The following is a 14,992-nucleotide window of genomic DNA, read 5'->3' as shown; positions in this document are numbered from 1 at the left end:
TCGACCCAGCCGGGAATCGAACCCGGGCCCCTTAGGACGGCAGTCCGTCACGCTGACCATTCAGCTATCGGGGCGGACATAGTGTCTGGTGAATTAGCAGAGTACCCATATGTAGAAATGGTGATCAAAGCACGCACCCCGTATTATCATCTCCAGATTGTGCAAAATATTAGCAGCTAACAGTTGCCTACTTGCCAGCAACATGTACGCGCATGTGATTATGTACTAACAAGACAGTGTGTCGGGGCGCTGACACGGTCATTGCTTTAATAACCATTTCGGCATATGGGGACACCTCTAGCTCACCAGATACTGTCACTCACGGTATCACGGGAACGTTCTATATAATTTTATTATTGACGTTCGCTACTTAGTGAAAATTTTCTGGTTATGGACGCTGGGCCCTGGGTCATCCAGTTCTGATTTTTCGGTCTGTACATGTCTTGACATTATTGCACCTGATGATGCAGCTGAAAAATCGGGCGTCCCTATAAGTAAAGATCTTAGAACTAAAGCGGTCTTATCTTTCCAGAATGATATATCCAGGCTGTGGTTACCTTGACTTCAAAGTCTGCTATGTCTCATCATTTTCTGGACTCAGATTCAACTGTACTACCACACAGTACGGATACTAGTGTAAGGTTGATTGAACGACCAGTGTGATTTTTGTTTTTAATTGTTTACTGTCAACTCCAGCAAGTGGGCGAATTAGGTTAATCTGGCCACCTAGAACTGTGCATTAGTACAGGAAACGCAAGATATATTTTGTGTTACGTTTGTAATAACAACCTTTCCACTTGAATGGTACTCTGTAATAGTTTTTCGAACAGTTCTTAAAAGGAAGTGGATTACTGAATAAAAACATGTAGGCTGCTATTTAAAAAACACCTGATTGTAGGCGTATCTTCATAGTCAAGTTACAAGAAAGGCACTCAAGCTAATTAATGTCCTCCTTGTACCTAAACAACATTTGCTTGATACATTTTTGGTTTCTGGACTAATAGTTATTTAGGGTAACGAAGGTAAATGGAATACCATGCAGAGATATAAAGGGAACTTTGATCTTCAGAGTTAGTTTATGAGTCTGTTTCAATGTTTTGTACAACTAGATGACCTACTTTTACGGAATTTCCGTGTTACTTTACATTGAGAAATAAATTTATCTCTTTTCATTTCCTGCAGCTGCCGTCTTTGCCACCAGCAACATTCCTCATGATTATTGCTGAGTTGTCTCATTCCTAATAGCTGCAGATGTCTAGAAATTCCTCTGTTTCTCTTCCGTCTTCAGAATAATGTTCTAGTTCTATGTGTGGGTCTTCAACAAAAGTCTACTGCGTTTATCTGCTGTCGCGAACTATGGCATAAAGCGTGTGTTCGCAGACAAACCTAGACTCAACTTCTTATTCGAAGGAATGACTACTTACGCAAGAACAAATATGACATATCCAAACTACTGATATGTCCATATGTGAAGAAAATGGAAACTCCAGCGTTAGTGGGACGCAGAATTCCGCTGTGAGAGTCATTAATGACACATTTTTATATTATATTTTTTAACCATATCTTTTTCTGTTCTTGCTGCTGATCATATTTATTGTTGGCGGTGAAATCTTATAACTTTGATATAGGTCCCTTTCACATTGTGTTTGTTTCACGTGTAACTGTTGTATAGTTCGATTATCAGTAACTTTGAAGAAGATCATGCTTCTCTCAGTTACAAGCCAAAAACTAAATAAAAGCATGAAATATTGTAAAACACTGCCATAACTTTATTTACATACATACATACATGCGAACGTACATACATCAACAATACATACAGCCTAACAACACACTTAAAATATTCATAACACCAACAATTGAGATACAGCTTGAAGTATGATACACATCCAGGTTTGAATTAACAGTAAAATTTGGTATCTTTACTCCTTCTCTTCAACAATAAAAACTAAGATGTGCCATACATTAAATAAAGGAAGTGCAGATAATTGCTAACAACTTTCAGCTGCTGTCTGTAAATTATTTGCAACACAAGACAGTGCCTCTGTAATTAAATTACAATATCTGTTGTACTTCATGCACATATTCGTCGCTTAACATCAATTTACATTTCCAATTAACTACAAAAATGTTTATAAAACAGCTCACATTTGAGAAACAATTTATATATCAAACGACAAACATCACCAATTCAAAAAGTTGTTCAGTACTGTTTCTTAGCTTAGACCATTCACTGTCCATGTCAGATCTTATTTAAGAATATGGTCGCACATGTGAATGCTGTTACAATCCTACATTCCTTGACTATCTGCTAGTTTCACATACATTTGAAAAACGTTCGTGAGGAATTATGTGCTCATTATTTCCTACACAAAGTGTCACTTTGTAGAGGCAACTGTAGATGTCAAATAATATGTGTAACAGCAGGTTGTGATTGGTAGTCATAGTCTAAATAAATTTCCACTCCGAAATGTTGAAGAATCTTGGCCAATTCGTTACGCTAAGGAACGTAACAATTTTTTACAACTTATTTGGAGGAAATAAATTACAAAGTTTTCTGAGGCATTTGTTTGTGATCCCCTTCATACAACCATAAGATTCTAGTTCTGGGCATTTCTCGTTACACTCATTCATTACGGCTCTTTTGAAGTAGAAGTGTAAGTATAATTTCAGTTAAAAATATAGTAGTAATTTCGGCCTTACGTTTACCCACAAAGTTAATGATATTTACTTCTTACAATATACTGGTTGGCCACGTAGTATCTTTTACTTAATGAGATTCTGACGTTCTCCATGTCAATGACGGAATCGTAAAAAGCAAATCAACTTAAAATACATCCGCATATACGGCAGGAAACACTGAAAAGAAACTAATAATACACACATCATGATACCGGTAAAAAACTTATAATTCTGCTCTTTCGAAAATACTGGGCTGAAAATAATTTTTCGTTATTGGGGGTTCGCCACTTTTAAATGACGAATAGAATGCACCAGGTTGTGGTTCATTGTGAAATTTAGTCGTCTTTTCTTTCGAAACCATCATTGTAGAGCCATTGTTGCTAATTGTAGGTACCTGAAGATCAGCATAAAGATTATCTTTCTTTTCCCTCTCCTTCCTGAATGTTCCTCTGGAGTAGTTTCCACTGAACCGACGCTGTAAGTCAGGAAAAATTAAATCACATATAGAGCTTTACAGAGGTTTCTTTGGTCTCACACTTCATATACAAAAAAACACTTATATATATATTACATTTTCCACGAATCACACTCGCATCGCTCTCATTGTCCACACAGCGATTACGTGATCACGTTGTAATGTTGAAATGTGAGTGCAGGTGCTGTGGATAGAGAAAGGAGAAAACATACATCCCATTAGTAAGCCCGAGATAGATACAAGTGTCATATTAACTAGAACCGACACCAGAGCACACAATAATTAAGTTAATGGTACTAAAGATATAATGTATTCAAGAGATAACAAATGATACCTTGGTTTTGTGTTCTGTGGTAACCGCACAAGAATATATGATTAGATCACATCCTGAAAGTAACTGACCCACTTCGACAGAAAACCGAAACTTGCGGAACTATGTTTTGCTGAAAGAGACACTACTGTAGCCATTCATTAAGATCCATTAAAACCGTTGCTAATGCGAGTATACTTGAAAGCAAATGCTTAATCCCAATCAGTAAGATCTTAGAAACTGTTTCTAGGCAACTAACTCACATAGTAACTTAAGTATATGCAATTGATAGAAGACTTCAAGTTTCAATGAGCTGATGGTTCGAGGAGCAGTTGTCAAAGTGGTGTGTAGCGGAGTCTAGAAACAGTTGTCCTAAGCTTTGTAGTCGTTAACTGATGCACCCAAAATATTTTGCAGTGGAAATAATGCTGGTACCATTGTCGTTTCCAGACTTGCCAAACACATGAAACTATTATTGACATATTTCAGCGTGGGTCAGTTATTTTCAGGAAAAGAATTGAAAGACTTCCCTTGTAGACATAATAATTCGTAAAATATATGTTACATTTGAAATTGGACTGTACAGCTGGTCAAGTACATATATTTTTAATTTATTGTGCAACATAGTGCAGTGCTCGTGTGATTCATGTGCAGTTTAGTGAAGCAGTGCATCTACACAAGTAAGATATGTGATAGTGTTGAACTAAAATATCTAAATTGTTCCAAAGACAGTAGAAACTAAGTATATACCCAATTTCACGATTTACTGAAGTTTTGATTCCAGGTAAGTTTACCATGACAGTTATTTTTGTCTTGAAATTAGGAATAACTAAGCCATAACATACCGGTCTCCTCACTTGAAGATATCAAAACCTTGTCTGAAACGTACTGTTGAAGTTGCAGATTAATTAGTGAGGTGTACTACATCTGTTACTATATGTAACACAATGAAATCTCTCAGTGCAATATTTAAATTTTCCCTTTTGGGTTTTCTTTTATAACTGGACTACACTGATTTGCTGTTTCAGAAAGCGTTTTCAAAATTGTTTGCACTGTGTTGATTGGTAAATCTGTACTCCTTTCGTATTGGTCTGTGATTATGTTTATAGCTGTGTTATTCAAAGTAAAAATCCACAAGAGGTATTGCTGCTACATTGCAAAAAAATATTAAAGAAACTACAACTATAGGCTTTGCAGGCTCTCAATAAAGTAGTGAATCAAAAGCATCTGACCTCACAGTCTTTCAGAAAACTCACGAAATTAACTTCGTTATCATTATGAAACGGAACACATTTTAGCTATGGCACGACACAGGGAAGAACAGAATAATGTGTTATGAGCCAAAGTTGGAAATACGGATGTTTTGTCGTCAGAAACCAGACAGAAAATCTGGAGGCTAGCAGCTGAGGAATTCCTGACTTCATAATGGTTGAAAGTTGAAGACACAGGGTGAAGTAGAGTGAAATGGTGTCTAAATCTGAACAGAATCCTCTAGAATTACAAAGTAAGGGAGCTATATTTAAAGAAAATTTGAAATAGAACAAAAGCACTATACAAGACTGTCTATCACGATAAAAAGATTAGCTACTAATGAAAATTGTGATGAAGAACTTTGCATTTTAGGGTTAAGTACACACTGAAAGACAAATTAAGGGAATATTAATTCTTTAGTCCTTTTAGTTTTAGTGAAAGTATCTATTCCATGTAATCTTTGACTGATATCGTATCACTTTTCACTGCGATCACTGGAACTCACAAGTCAGTTGGGTAATTCATGAAATTGAAGCCCATTTGAAAAATTCAAAAAGCGTATATTTATGAAGAAAGGACTCTTTTCAGTCTTCAAATTAGCAAAGACTCAAGCGCGAGACATTTCTTGCACAAAGCAGAATATTTCTGATTTGGTTTTAATTGCTGAATGTGAGTTAATGCAACACACATGTCTCATGTACCACCCAGCTATCTGCAAACAGAGTAGTCTGCATTATTGTCTGCCACAGTTTAAGCTCACGTAATTGGCTACTCGCCACTGCCCCGTTCCCCACACATCCTATTAAAGCTAGCGGCAATGAGTTATCAAATGTGCATCCAGGAGGTACGCCTCAAGCGGCGAGTGGGCCGAAGCAAGCCGCTGCTGTCGCACTGCTGCCAGTTCTAGGTGAGCGGAAATCTGGCAACGTCGCAAACACTCGCGTCCGGTGCAGCCGACGCGGACTACAGAGAGCAGAGTGCTTCGGTGCACTGTGTTGCTGGTGCTGGTGCTGGTGGTGCTGGTGCGGGCTCATGCAGTGCGGGTGCCGGCGGTGTTGGTGGCGGTGCCGCCCCCCCTGGCCGCGCCGGGTCGTTAGACGCGCGTGGGCGGCTGCAGCACCATGGCGGCCAACCTCACCTTCATGGCGTCGGGCGAGGAGCCGCCCGTGATGGTGGGCGGCGGCCGCGTCGCCGAGTTGTAGTCGCTGCTGTTGTTGGTCGCCGACTTGCGGCCGCCGCCGACTCCACCGCCGCCGCTTTCTGCGTCACTCTTCTCACTGAAACAGTTTGTAATGCTCCTGTCAGTGGGTTATTTGCTTTTCTGTTCAAATCACTGTTTCAGTGAGCTACCTATTTACCACGAGCATCTATCAGGTTTCAAAATTATGATAATGATCATTTTTGTCCGAACAGTCCACGGGTGTACTGCCGGTCCATAGCGTCCAGCGTGCACAATATTTCGGTGATCAGACATGTCACCATCGTCAGGTGCGCTGACGAACTGAGCTCCTGGGGGCGGGCGTGCATGCCTTGTTGTGTGTCACGCAGGTTCTGCGCCAACACTGGTGTGGAAGTGTATAGCGGCCATGTCGCTGTTTCTTCCGGAAGTCGTTGTGCTCATGTTAGCATAAGACTGTTGATGGTTTAGTATAGTCCTGCACTGGGACTTGGTTTGATGGAAACACTTTCCTTTGTGGCGCTATTCTTGCGCACGAAGGAGGTCTGGCCAGCACAGCGTGGCGCGCCAGTGAGGTCGACGGCCAAGGGGTTGCGTGATTCGTCGACCTTGTAAAATTCTTCCTCAGCGTGTTGGAACCGCTGTTTGACAAATAGTACTCCCGCGAGGGCATGGAGTTCCACGGTGTTAAAGTCCCGTGGGAGACCAAGCACTGTCCTGATGGCCCTGTTTTGGACTACTTGTAGGCGGCGGGATGTTGGTCTCAGCTGCATTGGCCCACACCACCGCTGTAAGTAGAACAGTGGGCTAATGGTGGCTTTGTATAGCGTGAGACCTAATTCAGCTGGTAGCGCCAATGTGGGGTTGATGACTGGGTAGAGCATACACAGTCTACCCAGCGCCTTCCTCCTCACTTCTTCGATGTGTTGGCACCACGTTTGCCGCTTGTCTAGCGTGATGCCAAGAGGTTTGAGGGCGGACGGCCGTCCTAAATTCCCTTCCCCTGCCAAGCGTTCTCTCCGCGGTCCGCGCCCGCGGCCGCATCTCGGCGGTCGCTGAGAGTCTGGCGTCGGCGTCTGTGGTGGCGTCAGTGTAACTGCCTCGTCGGCCCTGGTCACTCGTTCGTTTTCTTTGGTGAGCCTCTTTTTAATTAGACTCGGTTCTGGTTCCCTTCCCTTCTTGAGGCTATAGCCACAGTCTCTGTTGATGAGTCCGTCCCCAGTACGAATTTCGATAGCCTCTCTAACGACGCTGTCCCAGCATTTAGATGTCTGTGCCAAGACCCTGGTATGTTGGTAGCCCATTCGTGAGTTTCGGACAAACAGTGCTGTGTGACTGCCGTCTTGTTGGGGTATATAAGTCGAGTGTGTCTCTGATGTTCTGGGCAACGATCTTCGATGGTGCGCACTGTCTGTTAAATGTAAGTCTTTCCACACTCACAGGAAATCTGGTATACGCCAGCCTTCCGCAAACCGAGATCTTGACTCTTCCCAATAATGCTCGTGTGTTATTGGGCAAAAGACAGTTCCTACTCAGTGTTTCCTCAATATTCGTCCTATTTTCACCGATAGTGCGCCAATAAATAGTATATAGGCGGTGGCTATCTCTTCCTCCGTGACTTCGTCCATCTCACACGCTGTAGTGTAGAGGTGGGGCGGAGAGCGCGTCTGATCTGCCATTCCGAGTACCCGTTTTTCCGAAATACAGTTTTGAGGTGTTCCAGCTCATGAGGCAGACTCTCTCCGTCCGAGATGGTGCGCGCCCTGTGCACCATTGTTTTTAGTACCCTATTCTTCTGCGAAGCATGATGGCAGCTATTTGCATGCAAATACAGGTCGGTGTGCGTTTTCTTCCTGTATACCCCATGGCCCAGGGTGCCATCCGCTCTTCTTTTGACCATGACGTCCAGAAGGCACACTCGACTTATGTACGCCAACAAGTTTGGCAGTCGCAGAGCACTGTTTGTCAGAAAATCACGAAATGGACTACCAACATACCAGGGTCTTGGCACAGGCATCTAAATACTGGGACATCGTCGTTAGAGAGGCTATCGAAGTTCGTACCAGGGATGGACTCGTCAACAGAGATTGCGGCTATAACCTCAGCAAGGAACCAGCACTAATTAAAAAGAGGCTTAACAAAGAAAACGAACGACCGACCAGGGTGGACTAGGCAGTTACACCGACGCCACCACAGACGCCGACGCCAGCCTCTCAGCGACCGCCGGCGCGCGGCCGCGGGCGCGGACCTCGGAGAGAACGCCTCGCGGGGGAAGGGGATTTAGGACGGCCGCCCGTCCTTAGGAGCACAGTTCGTCAGCGCACCTGACGATGGCGACATGTCTGATCGCCGAAATATTGTGCCCGTTGGACACTATGGACCGGCAGTACACCCGTGGACTGTTCTAGCAAGAAATACGCAGGGAGAAGTTGAAGAATCACATGATCATTTTTGTTTAGAGTTTCATATCTCCAAGCCTAGTACATACTGAAATCCCTGTGATACAGGGCACGCTGCTAGCAGACCAAAAGGAAACAGTACAACATATTGATAAAATGTATAGTAAAGCAATAACTGGCTCTTTGTATTTGAATGGGAACAAAGCAGATTTGGTGAATGTGTACAGCAATATAGCGTCATCATCTGACACAGTGGTTCGGTGGCTTGGATATCACCAGTGAGATCATGAGAACCAGAATGCGATAGATACCAAATGATCAAATTCGTGATTTCCTAAGGGACCAAACTCCGGACGTCGTCAGTCCCTAGACTTACACACTAATTAAAGTAACTTATGCTAAGAACAACACACACACATTCATGCCCGAAGGAGGGCTCGAACGTCCAGCGGGAAGGGCAGCGCAATCCGTAACATAGCGCCCTAAACCGAGCGGTAGTTAAACCTAGATGCATGCGACATTTCTGAAATCGTTAGGGAATTCAGTACCCGGAGATCCACAGTGTCACGCAAGTGTCGAGAATACCAAGTTTCCAGTATTACCTCTCACAAAGAACAACGCACTGGACAACAGCCATCATTTAACGACCGAGAGCATCGACTTTTGTGTATAGTTGTCAGTGCTAACAGACAAGTGACAGTGTGAGGAATAGTTTCTAGCTGCATCTTATCATAAAATGCGGCTTATTCCTGCGGGCAGAACGAGTATTTTACTCCAGCCGCATGCAGTCCGCTGGCAGCAATTGAGGACCACTGCCTTGAACGATATGCTTTTACTCCCTGATGTTGGCCGGTCGCTCGTCGAAACCGACTGCTATACTGCACATTGCATTTCAGATTGTTTTCGATGGAAAATAGGCGTAGTTACTCTTTTCCACGGCACGGAAACGAAACATTCCGTTAACGCTGGCTATACCAACGCATTTCCCACGACTTGTAATACCAAGGGATGAGGGGAGGATGTGCGGGCACTTTGTGCCCGCCGCCAACACAATAAGAAATTTCGTTATGTGTGTTTAACTAACAACTTCCTTCTTAAATAGGTTGTGATGTATAAGTAGGGTGGAAGTATCTTTTAGGGCAACATCAAAACATTTTCCGTAATGTCTGCAATAAATGGATGCGAACTTCATAACCACGGCAAAAAATTTAAACAAATACTATTTTCGTTAATTGCCGTTGATTTTCGATCACAAAATACTTTTTAAAGTTATATAGATTTGTATTAAGTGCCGTTGACCTGAAAATATGCATATGATATTTGCTGCGAAAAGTCAGATTCAGTACAAAGACTTGAATGTTTAGGTCAAGTTTTACTGAAAAGTTTGAAACAGTTACGGAATCTGAAATGAGAAATCATTAAAAACATTAAATATATGCTTCAAAATTTTAAAAGGAAAAGTAGCAGACTCGATTACGATATATTGAAAAGGCTGGCACAAAGTACCCCTTCTCTCATAATTGCGAGGGTTACGATTCCACGATATGTAATGAAATATGAAGATCCGTCTGAATAACACATTCCTCAAGACACGCAGTGTGAGCTGCAGAAGACGTGCGAAATTTAATGGCTAAGGATTCGTCCAAATTTGGCTGCACCTCGCTATGTGGCCGGCCGTGTGGCCGAGGGGTTCTAGGCGCTTCAGTCCGGAACCGCGCTGCTGCTACGGTCGCAGGTTCGAATCCTGCCTCCGGCAAGGATGTGTGTGGTGTCCTTAGGTTAGCTGGGTTTAAGTGGTTCTAAGTCTAGGGGACTGATGACCTCAGATGTTAAGTCCCATAGTGCTTAGATCCACTTTTAGAACCTCGCTATATGCATTACTGTGAGGACAGATGTCCTATTAAACCGTACTACCTCCTTCGCAATAGTATCAGCGAGCTTTGCCAATTCGTATTGTCTGTCGATCAGTAACTACAAGAAACGTAGAAAAATTTAATGAGGACCAACTAGTACCTCACGAATGAGAAACGAAATCGAAATTGACGATTCATCCTGAACCGTACACCAAAATTCAGGTTAAAAAGTCGGATACAGAAATTTCACGTAATGGTGATGCACTAGTGTGAGCAAGGAATCGATGCAAGTTTGGCATGTAGATAATACCAAAGTTTTCGATTCAGAGACTTTTCAGAATCAAGACGTAACAGCAAATGTTGTTTCGTGGATATTATCACTGAAATTAGTAACATTTTTCGTGCCTGACAATAAGTAACTGTTACCAGTTGCTCTTACTTCTGTACTGTTCTTCAAATCAAAGTTGCTCATAACCTTAATCGCAGGTATTTTCTGTTCGCAAGAACAAATAATTTGTCGTTCTTCTCGTTCATGTTAATGCCAAGATAACACTTGTTATGCATAAATGCTGATTGAAACTTACTGTAACTCAAACGTTTTCTGTACAGAGTATTACACCTGTAAAGATAATGAGAACAATTATTTTGAAAGTGCTCGCCATCACAACAAGCACTGCCCGGAAAGGGCTACTGTCGGATGAAGGGACGGTTTGTGTCCACACTGCTGGGAGTGCTCTTTGTCGATACCAGGGAGACTCGAATGACAGTTGAAATTGTTTGGAGATCCAGAAGGCATGAGGAAAGCAGCGAGGCACGGGAGAGAACGGAGAGAACGGTTTATTGGAGTGGCCGACGTGGAATGCCAGCACAGACGTCCAGGGCTGGAGGCAGCAGGCCGCGCTGCGTATCGTGGAATGGCGTGGGCGCCGCGCAGGTGGAAACCACACCGCCGTGGCAAACGCCGAAAGCAGCGCGTACCGGGCGCTCCGGCGTTCCGCGAAGCTGCCGAATAAAGCGCCCCCTGCTCCGGCGGTTCGCCTACAGAGGGAGTTATTACCGTTTAACCTGGCATCTACCCTCCCAGTAAGGAACCTCGTAAATTGCTACACACTTTCGACGAATCCTATAACACGAATGCTACCACGTCTTTTGGAAGTAGCACTAGAAAATGTATTTTCCATACTTACTTGTCTTCAGGATTATTATATTCGGAGCGATTTTTACATTTCTTTACACAACATGAAATATAGTAAGTTACACTACTGACCATTAAAATTGCTACACGACGAAGATGATGTGCTACAGACGCGACGTTTATCCGGCAGGAAGAAGATGCTGTGATATGCAAATGATTAGCTTTTCAGAGCATTCACACAAGGTTGGCGCCGGTGGCGACACTTACAGCGTACTGACAAGAGGAAAGTTTCCAACCGATTTCTCATACACAAACAGCAGTTGAGCGGCGTTGCCTGGTGGAACGTTGTTGTGATGCCTCGTGTAATGCGTACCATCACGTTTCCAACTTTGATAAAGGTTGGATTGTAGCTTATCGCGATTGCGGTTTATCGTATCGCGACATTGCTGCTCACGTTGGTAGATATCCAGTGACTGTTAGCAGCATATGGAGTCGGTGGGTTCAGGAGGGTAATACGGAACGCCGTGCTCGATCCCAACGGGCTCCTATCACTAGCAGTCGAGATGACAGGCATCTTATGAGCATGGCTGTAACGGATCGTGCAGCAACGTCCCGATCCATGAATCAACAGATCGCGACGTTTGCAAGACAACAGCCATCTGCACGAACAGTTCGACGAAGTTTGCAGCAGCATGGACTATCAGCTCGGAGACCATGGCTGCGGTTACCATTGACGCTGCATCGCAGACGGTGTACTAAACGACGAACGTGGGTGCATGAATGGCAAAACGTCATTTTTTCGGATGAATCCAAGTCCTGTTTACGGCATCATGATGGTCGCCTCCGTGTTTGGCGACATCGCGGTGAAAGTACATTGAAAGCGTGTATTCGTCATCGCCTTGCTGGCGTATCACCCGGCGTGATGGTATGGGGTGCCATTGGTAACAAGTCTCTGTCACCTCTTGTTCGCATTGACGGCACTTTGAACAGTGGACCTTACATTTCAGACGTTTTACGACCCGTGGCTCTACCCTTCATTCGATCCCATCGAAACCCTACATTTAAGCAGGATAATGCACGACCGCGTGTTACAGGTCCTGTACGAGCCTTTCTGGATACCGAAAATGTTCGACTGCTGCCATGGCCAGCAGATTCTTCAGATCTCTCACCAACTGGAAACGTCTGGTCAATGGTGGCCGAGCAACTGGCTAGTCACAATACGCCAGTCACTACTCTTTATGAACTGTGGTATCGTGTTAAAGCTGCATGAGCAGCTGTACCTGTACACGCCATCCAAGTTCTGTTTGACTCAATGCCCAGGTGGATCAAGGCAGTTATTACTGCTAGAGGTGGTTGTTCTGGGTACTGATTTCTCAGGATCTATGCACTTAAATAACGTGAAAATGTAATCACATGTCAGTTCTTGTATAATAGATTTGTCCAATGAATACCCATTTATCATCTGCATTTCTTCTTGGTGTAGCAATTTTAATGGCCAGTATTGTATTTCGTTTTAGTTGAGTGGAAACGAGTAACTCCTCCTGTTATCTTATGAAAACAACTGCAAAAGCACTTCATAATTCCAGGATTCGAGCAACTAGCAGTCAGAGATAAAAAGAATATGCCCTAAAGAGGGAGCTAACGTGACCGTTGCAATGGCAGCGTAATGAGAACATTTCATCGCTGTCTCCGGCAGGTTCTGTTTAGTCATGTGATGAACACTGCATGGTCGAAACCGATTACTGCATTGTGAAATGCACTAGTAATTGTTGTCATCAAAAATAACTGGAGATAATCAGTCAATCAGAAGAAAATACAACTTTTCCAAAGTATTTATCTCTAATAATTTAGCCACAGCAAACTGTTTCACGATTTAAACTATCACGTTTATCAAATCAGTCTATCTGCGGTTCGCTCCAGCCCACTTCAGTCATGCTTAACTAACCATATAGCCACGTGTTCCAGTGTGTATGTCTCCTGAAATAAATAAGCTCTTGTAAATGTTTACTATCATGAAACGATTTGATTATTTATTTGCATTTATACTAGTAGTTATTTCATCAGCAGTTCACTATCACAACAGCTCCAAACATATATTTCGCAGTTAGCATTATCTCACATGCAACCCTGGTGAACTATGTAGAGAGATGCTGCAGTCAACATGGACAGGCGCTCTGGTCAAATATCTCCTCAAAAGATCTCTTTTTATTGTGATGAAATTGTTTCTTTTTGTATTTATCTTCGTTATTACTGATTTTTGTTAACCGCCACAGTAATAAGTCACTATAGTTCGAGCTATATTTGTAACTGATCACATCCAGTCTTCATGCAACTTTATTGAACAACGTGGATGTACCTCGAAGCCCACGTTGCCACAGCCGTATATTTTGCTTGACGAAGATCTACTGACCGAAAGCGCTAACAACACTAACACCAAATAAGAGCGACTGAACGTATTTTCTTAAAAATTCAACACAAGAAATATCTATCAACTTAGAAAGTTTTTATTGATAGGTGTAGTACGTTTTGTTTGAAAACATAAAAATGCTATACATGGTGAACCGGAGCACCACCAACGAAATTTCTAAGTCTGTTCTGGGTTATTTTCAGAACATTTTGGAATAACGATACCTTTGGTCCCCAATGGATTGTTACAGATTAATAATGCAACTATTATTTATTCGGTTTGTTACCCTAGTTACATTTGCATATGTAAAACCCCTTCAGTGAAAAGCCTGGAATATGCAATCAAGGAAAATACAGATTAGTGCAGGAAGCCTCATACGAAACAAGTAAATTTATATCACAATGTGTTCAACTTGTTGCGTCAGTACAGTTCGTAGCAAATGCAAAAAACTGTTGCCTCACAAGTATTGTTCAACACGTTGACTACAAGGACAGAATGCGTAGTCACGTACTATCAAGGGTCTGGGCATGCCAAAAAATCCCAGGTGGTGTAATCCTGTGGCTGCGGCAATCCCAGCATCCAGGTCCATGTGAGTCTCGTAAACTAGGCTCTTAACAGGTCTACAGAAGAAGGACTCAGTGAGTGACCCTCTGATGACCAATCTGGTCTCAGTACGACCACATCCCATCTATTGTTGTCCAAACGGGACACAATTAGCCCGTAACTAGCCACCTGAGAATAAGTGTCTATTATGCCAAAATACAAAATGTTCCGAAATTTTTTCAATGAGATTTCGTTAGTTAAGTTAGTGTTCGCGCTGTATGTTATTCCACACTCACATAGTTTTAAATCCTTTCTATTTTAATATCGTAGTATACATCGTAACCGATATTTTCCCTCCTTTTTTCAACCGATCTTCGTCATTGCTTAACCGTAAACAGTGGATGAAAACTGTATGGTACACTCCATTCGCTAATGTAAACATGTTGTCGTTATCTTGAGGATGGGTTTGTTTAAAAACTCACCTCTCCAGATCGGAAGGCCTGAAGTTTCCTTGTCCTGAAAGAGATGAAATGTTCGTGCATTAATGTAAGTACTAAATTAAGATATTTTGATGTCACCTAGGTTAAAAAGCAGAACTTGGATTACACTTTATTCTCTAGACACAATATCTATGGTATAAACATTACAATGCGCAGATTGATAATAGGGACTCAATGCTATTAAATTTTGTGAGTAGCTGCACATTGAGAAGCTAACTATAACAGCCGTTACATCAGTAAGTGACTACTTCATGACATTA

General features: G+C 42.6%; 1 protein-coding gene across 1 annotated transcript in view; it reads right to left on the bottom strand.

The window, feature by feature from the left end:
• Window positions 1-1,746: 1,746 nt before the first annotated feature.
• LOC126484811 (irregular chiasm C-roughest protein) overlaps window positions 1,747-14,992 on the bottom strand; it is a 410,474-nt gene continuing 397,228 nt past the window's right edge. Inside the window, exons 12-14 of the mRNA XM_050108408.1 lie at window positions 14,715-14,748; window positions 5,857-5,995; window positions 1,747-3,157 (exon numbers count right to left, since the gene is read on the bottom strand). Of these exons, the coding sequence (XP_049964365.1) occupies window positions 2,906-3,157; window positions 5,857-5,995; window positions 14,715-14,748 (425 nt within the window). The 3' untranslated portion in view covers window positions 1,747-2,905. The remainder of the gene's footprint in view (window positions 3,158-5,856; window positions 5,996-14,714; window positions 14,749-14,992) is intronic.

The sequence above is a fragment of the Schistocerca serialis genome, chromosome 6 (assembly GCF_023864345.2).
Source record: "Schistocerca serialis cubense isolate TAMUIC-IGC-003099 chromosome 6, iqSchSeri2.2, whole genome shotgun sequence".
Taxonomy (NCBI): Eukaryota; Metazoa; Arthropoda; class Insecta; order Orthoptera; family Acrididae; genus Schistocerca; species Schistocerca serialis.
The sequence above is the reverse complement of the archived record's forward strand: the minus strand, read 5'-3'. Positions and strand labels throughout refer to the sequence as shown.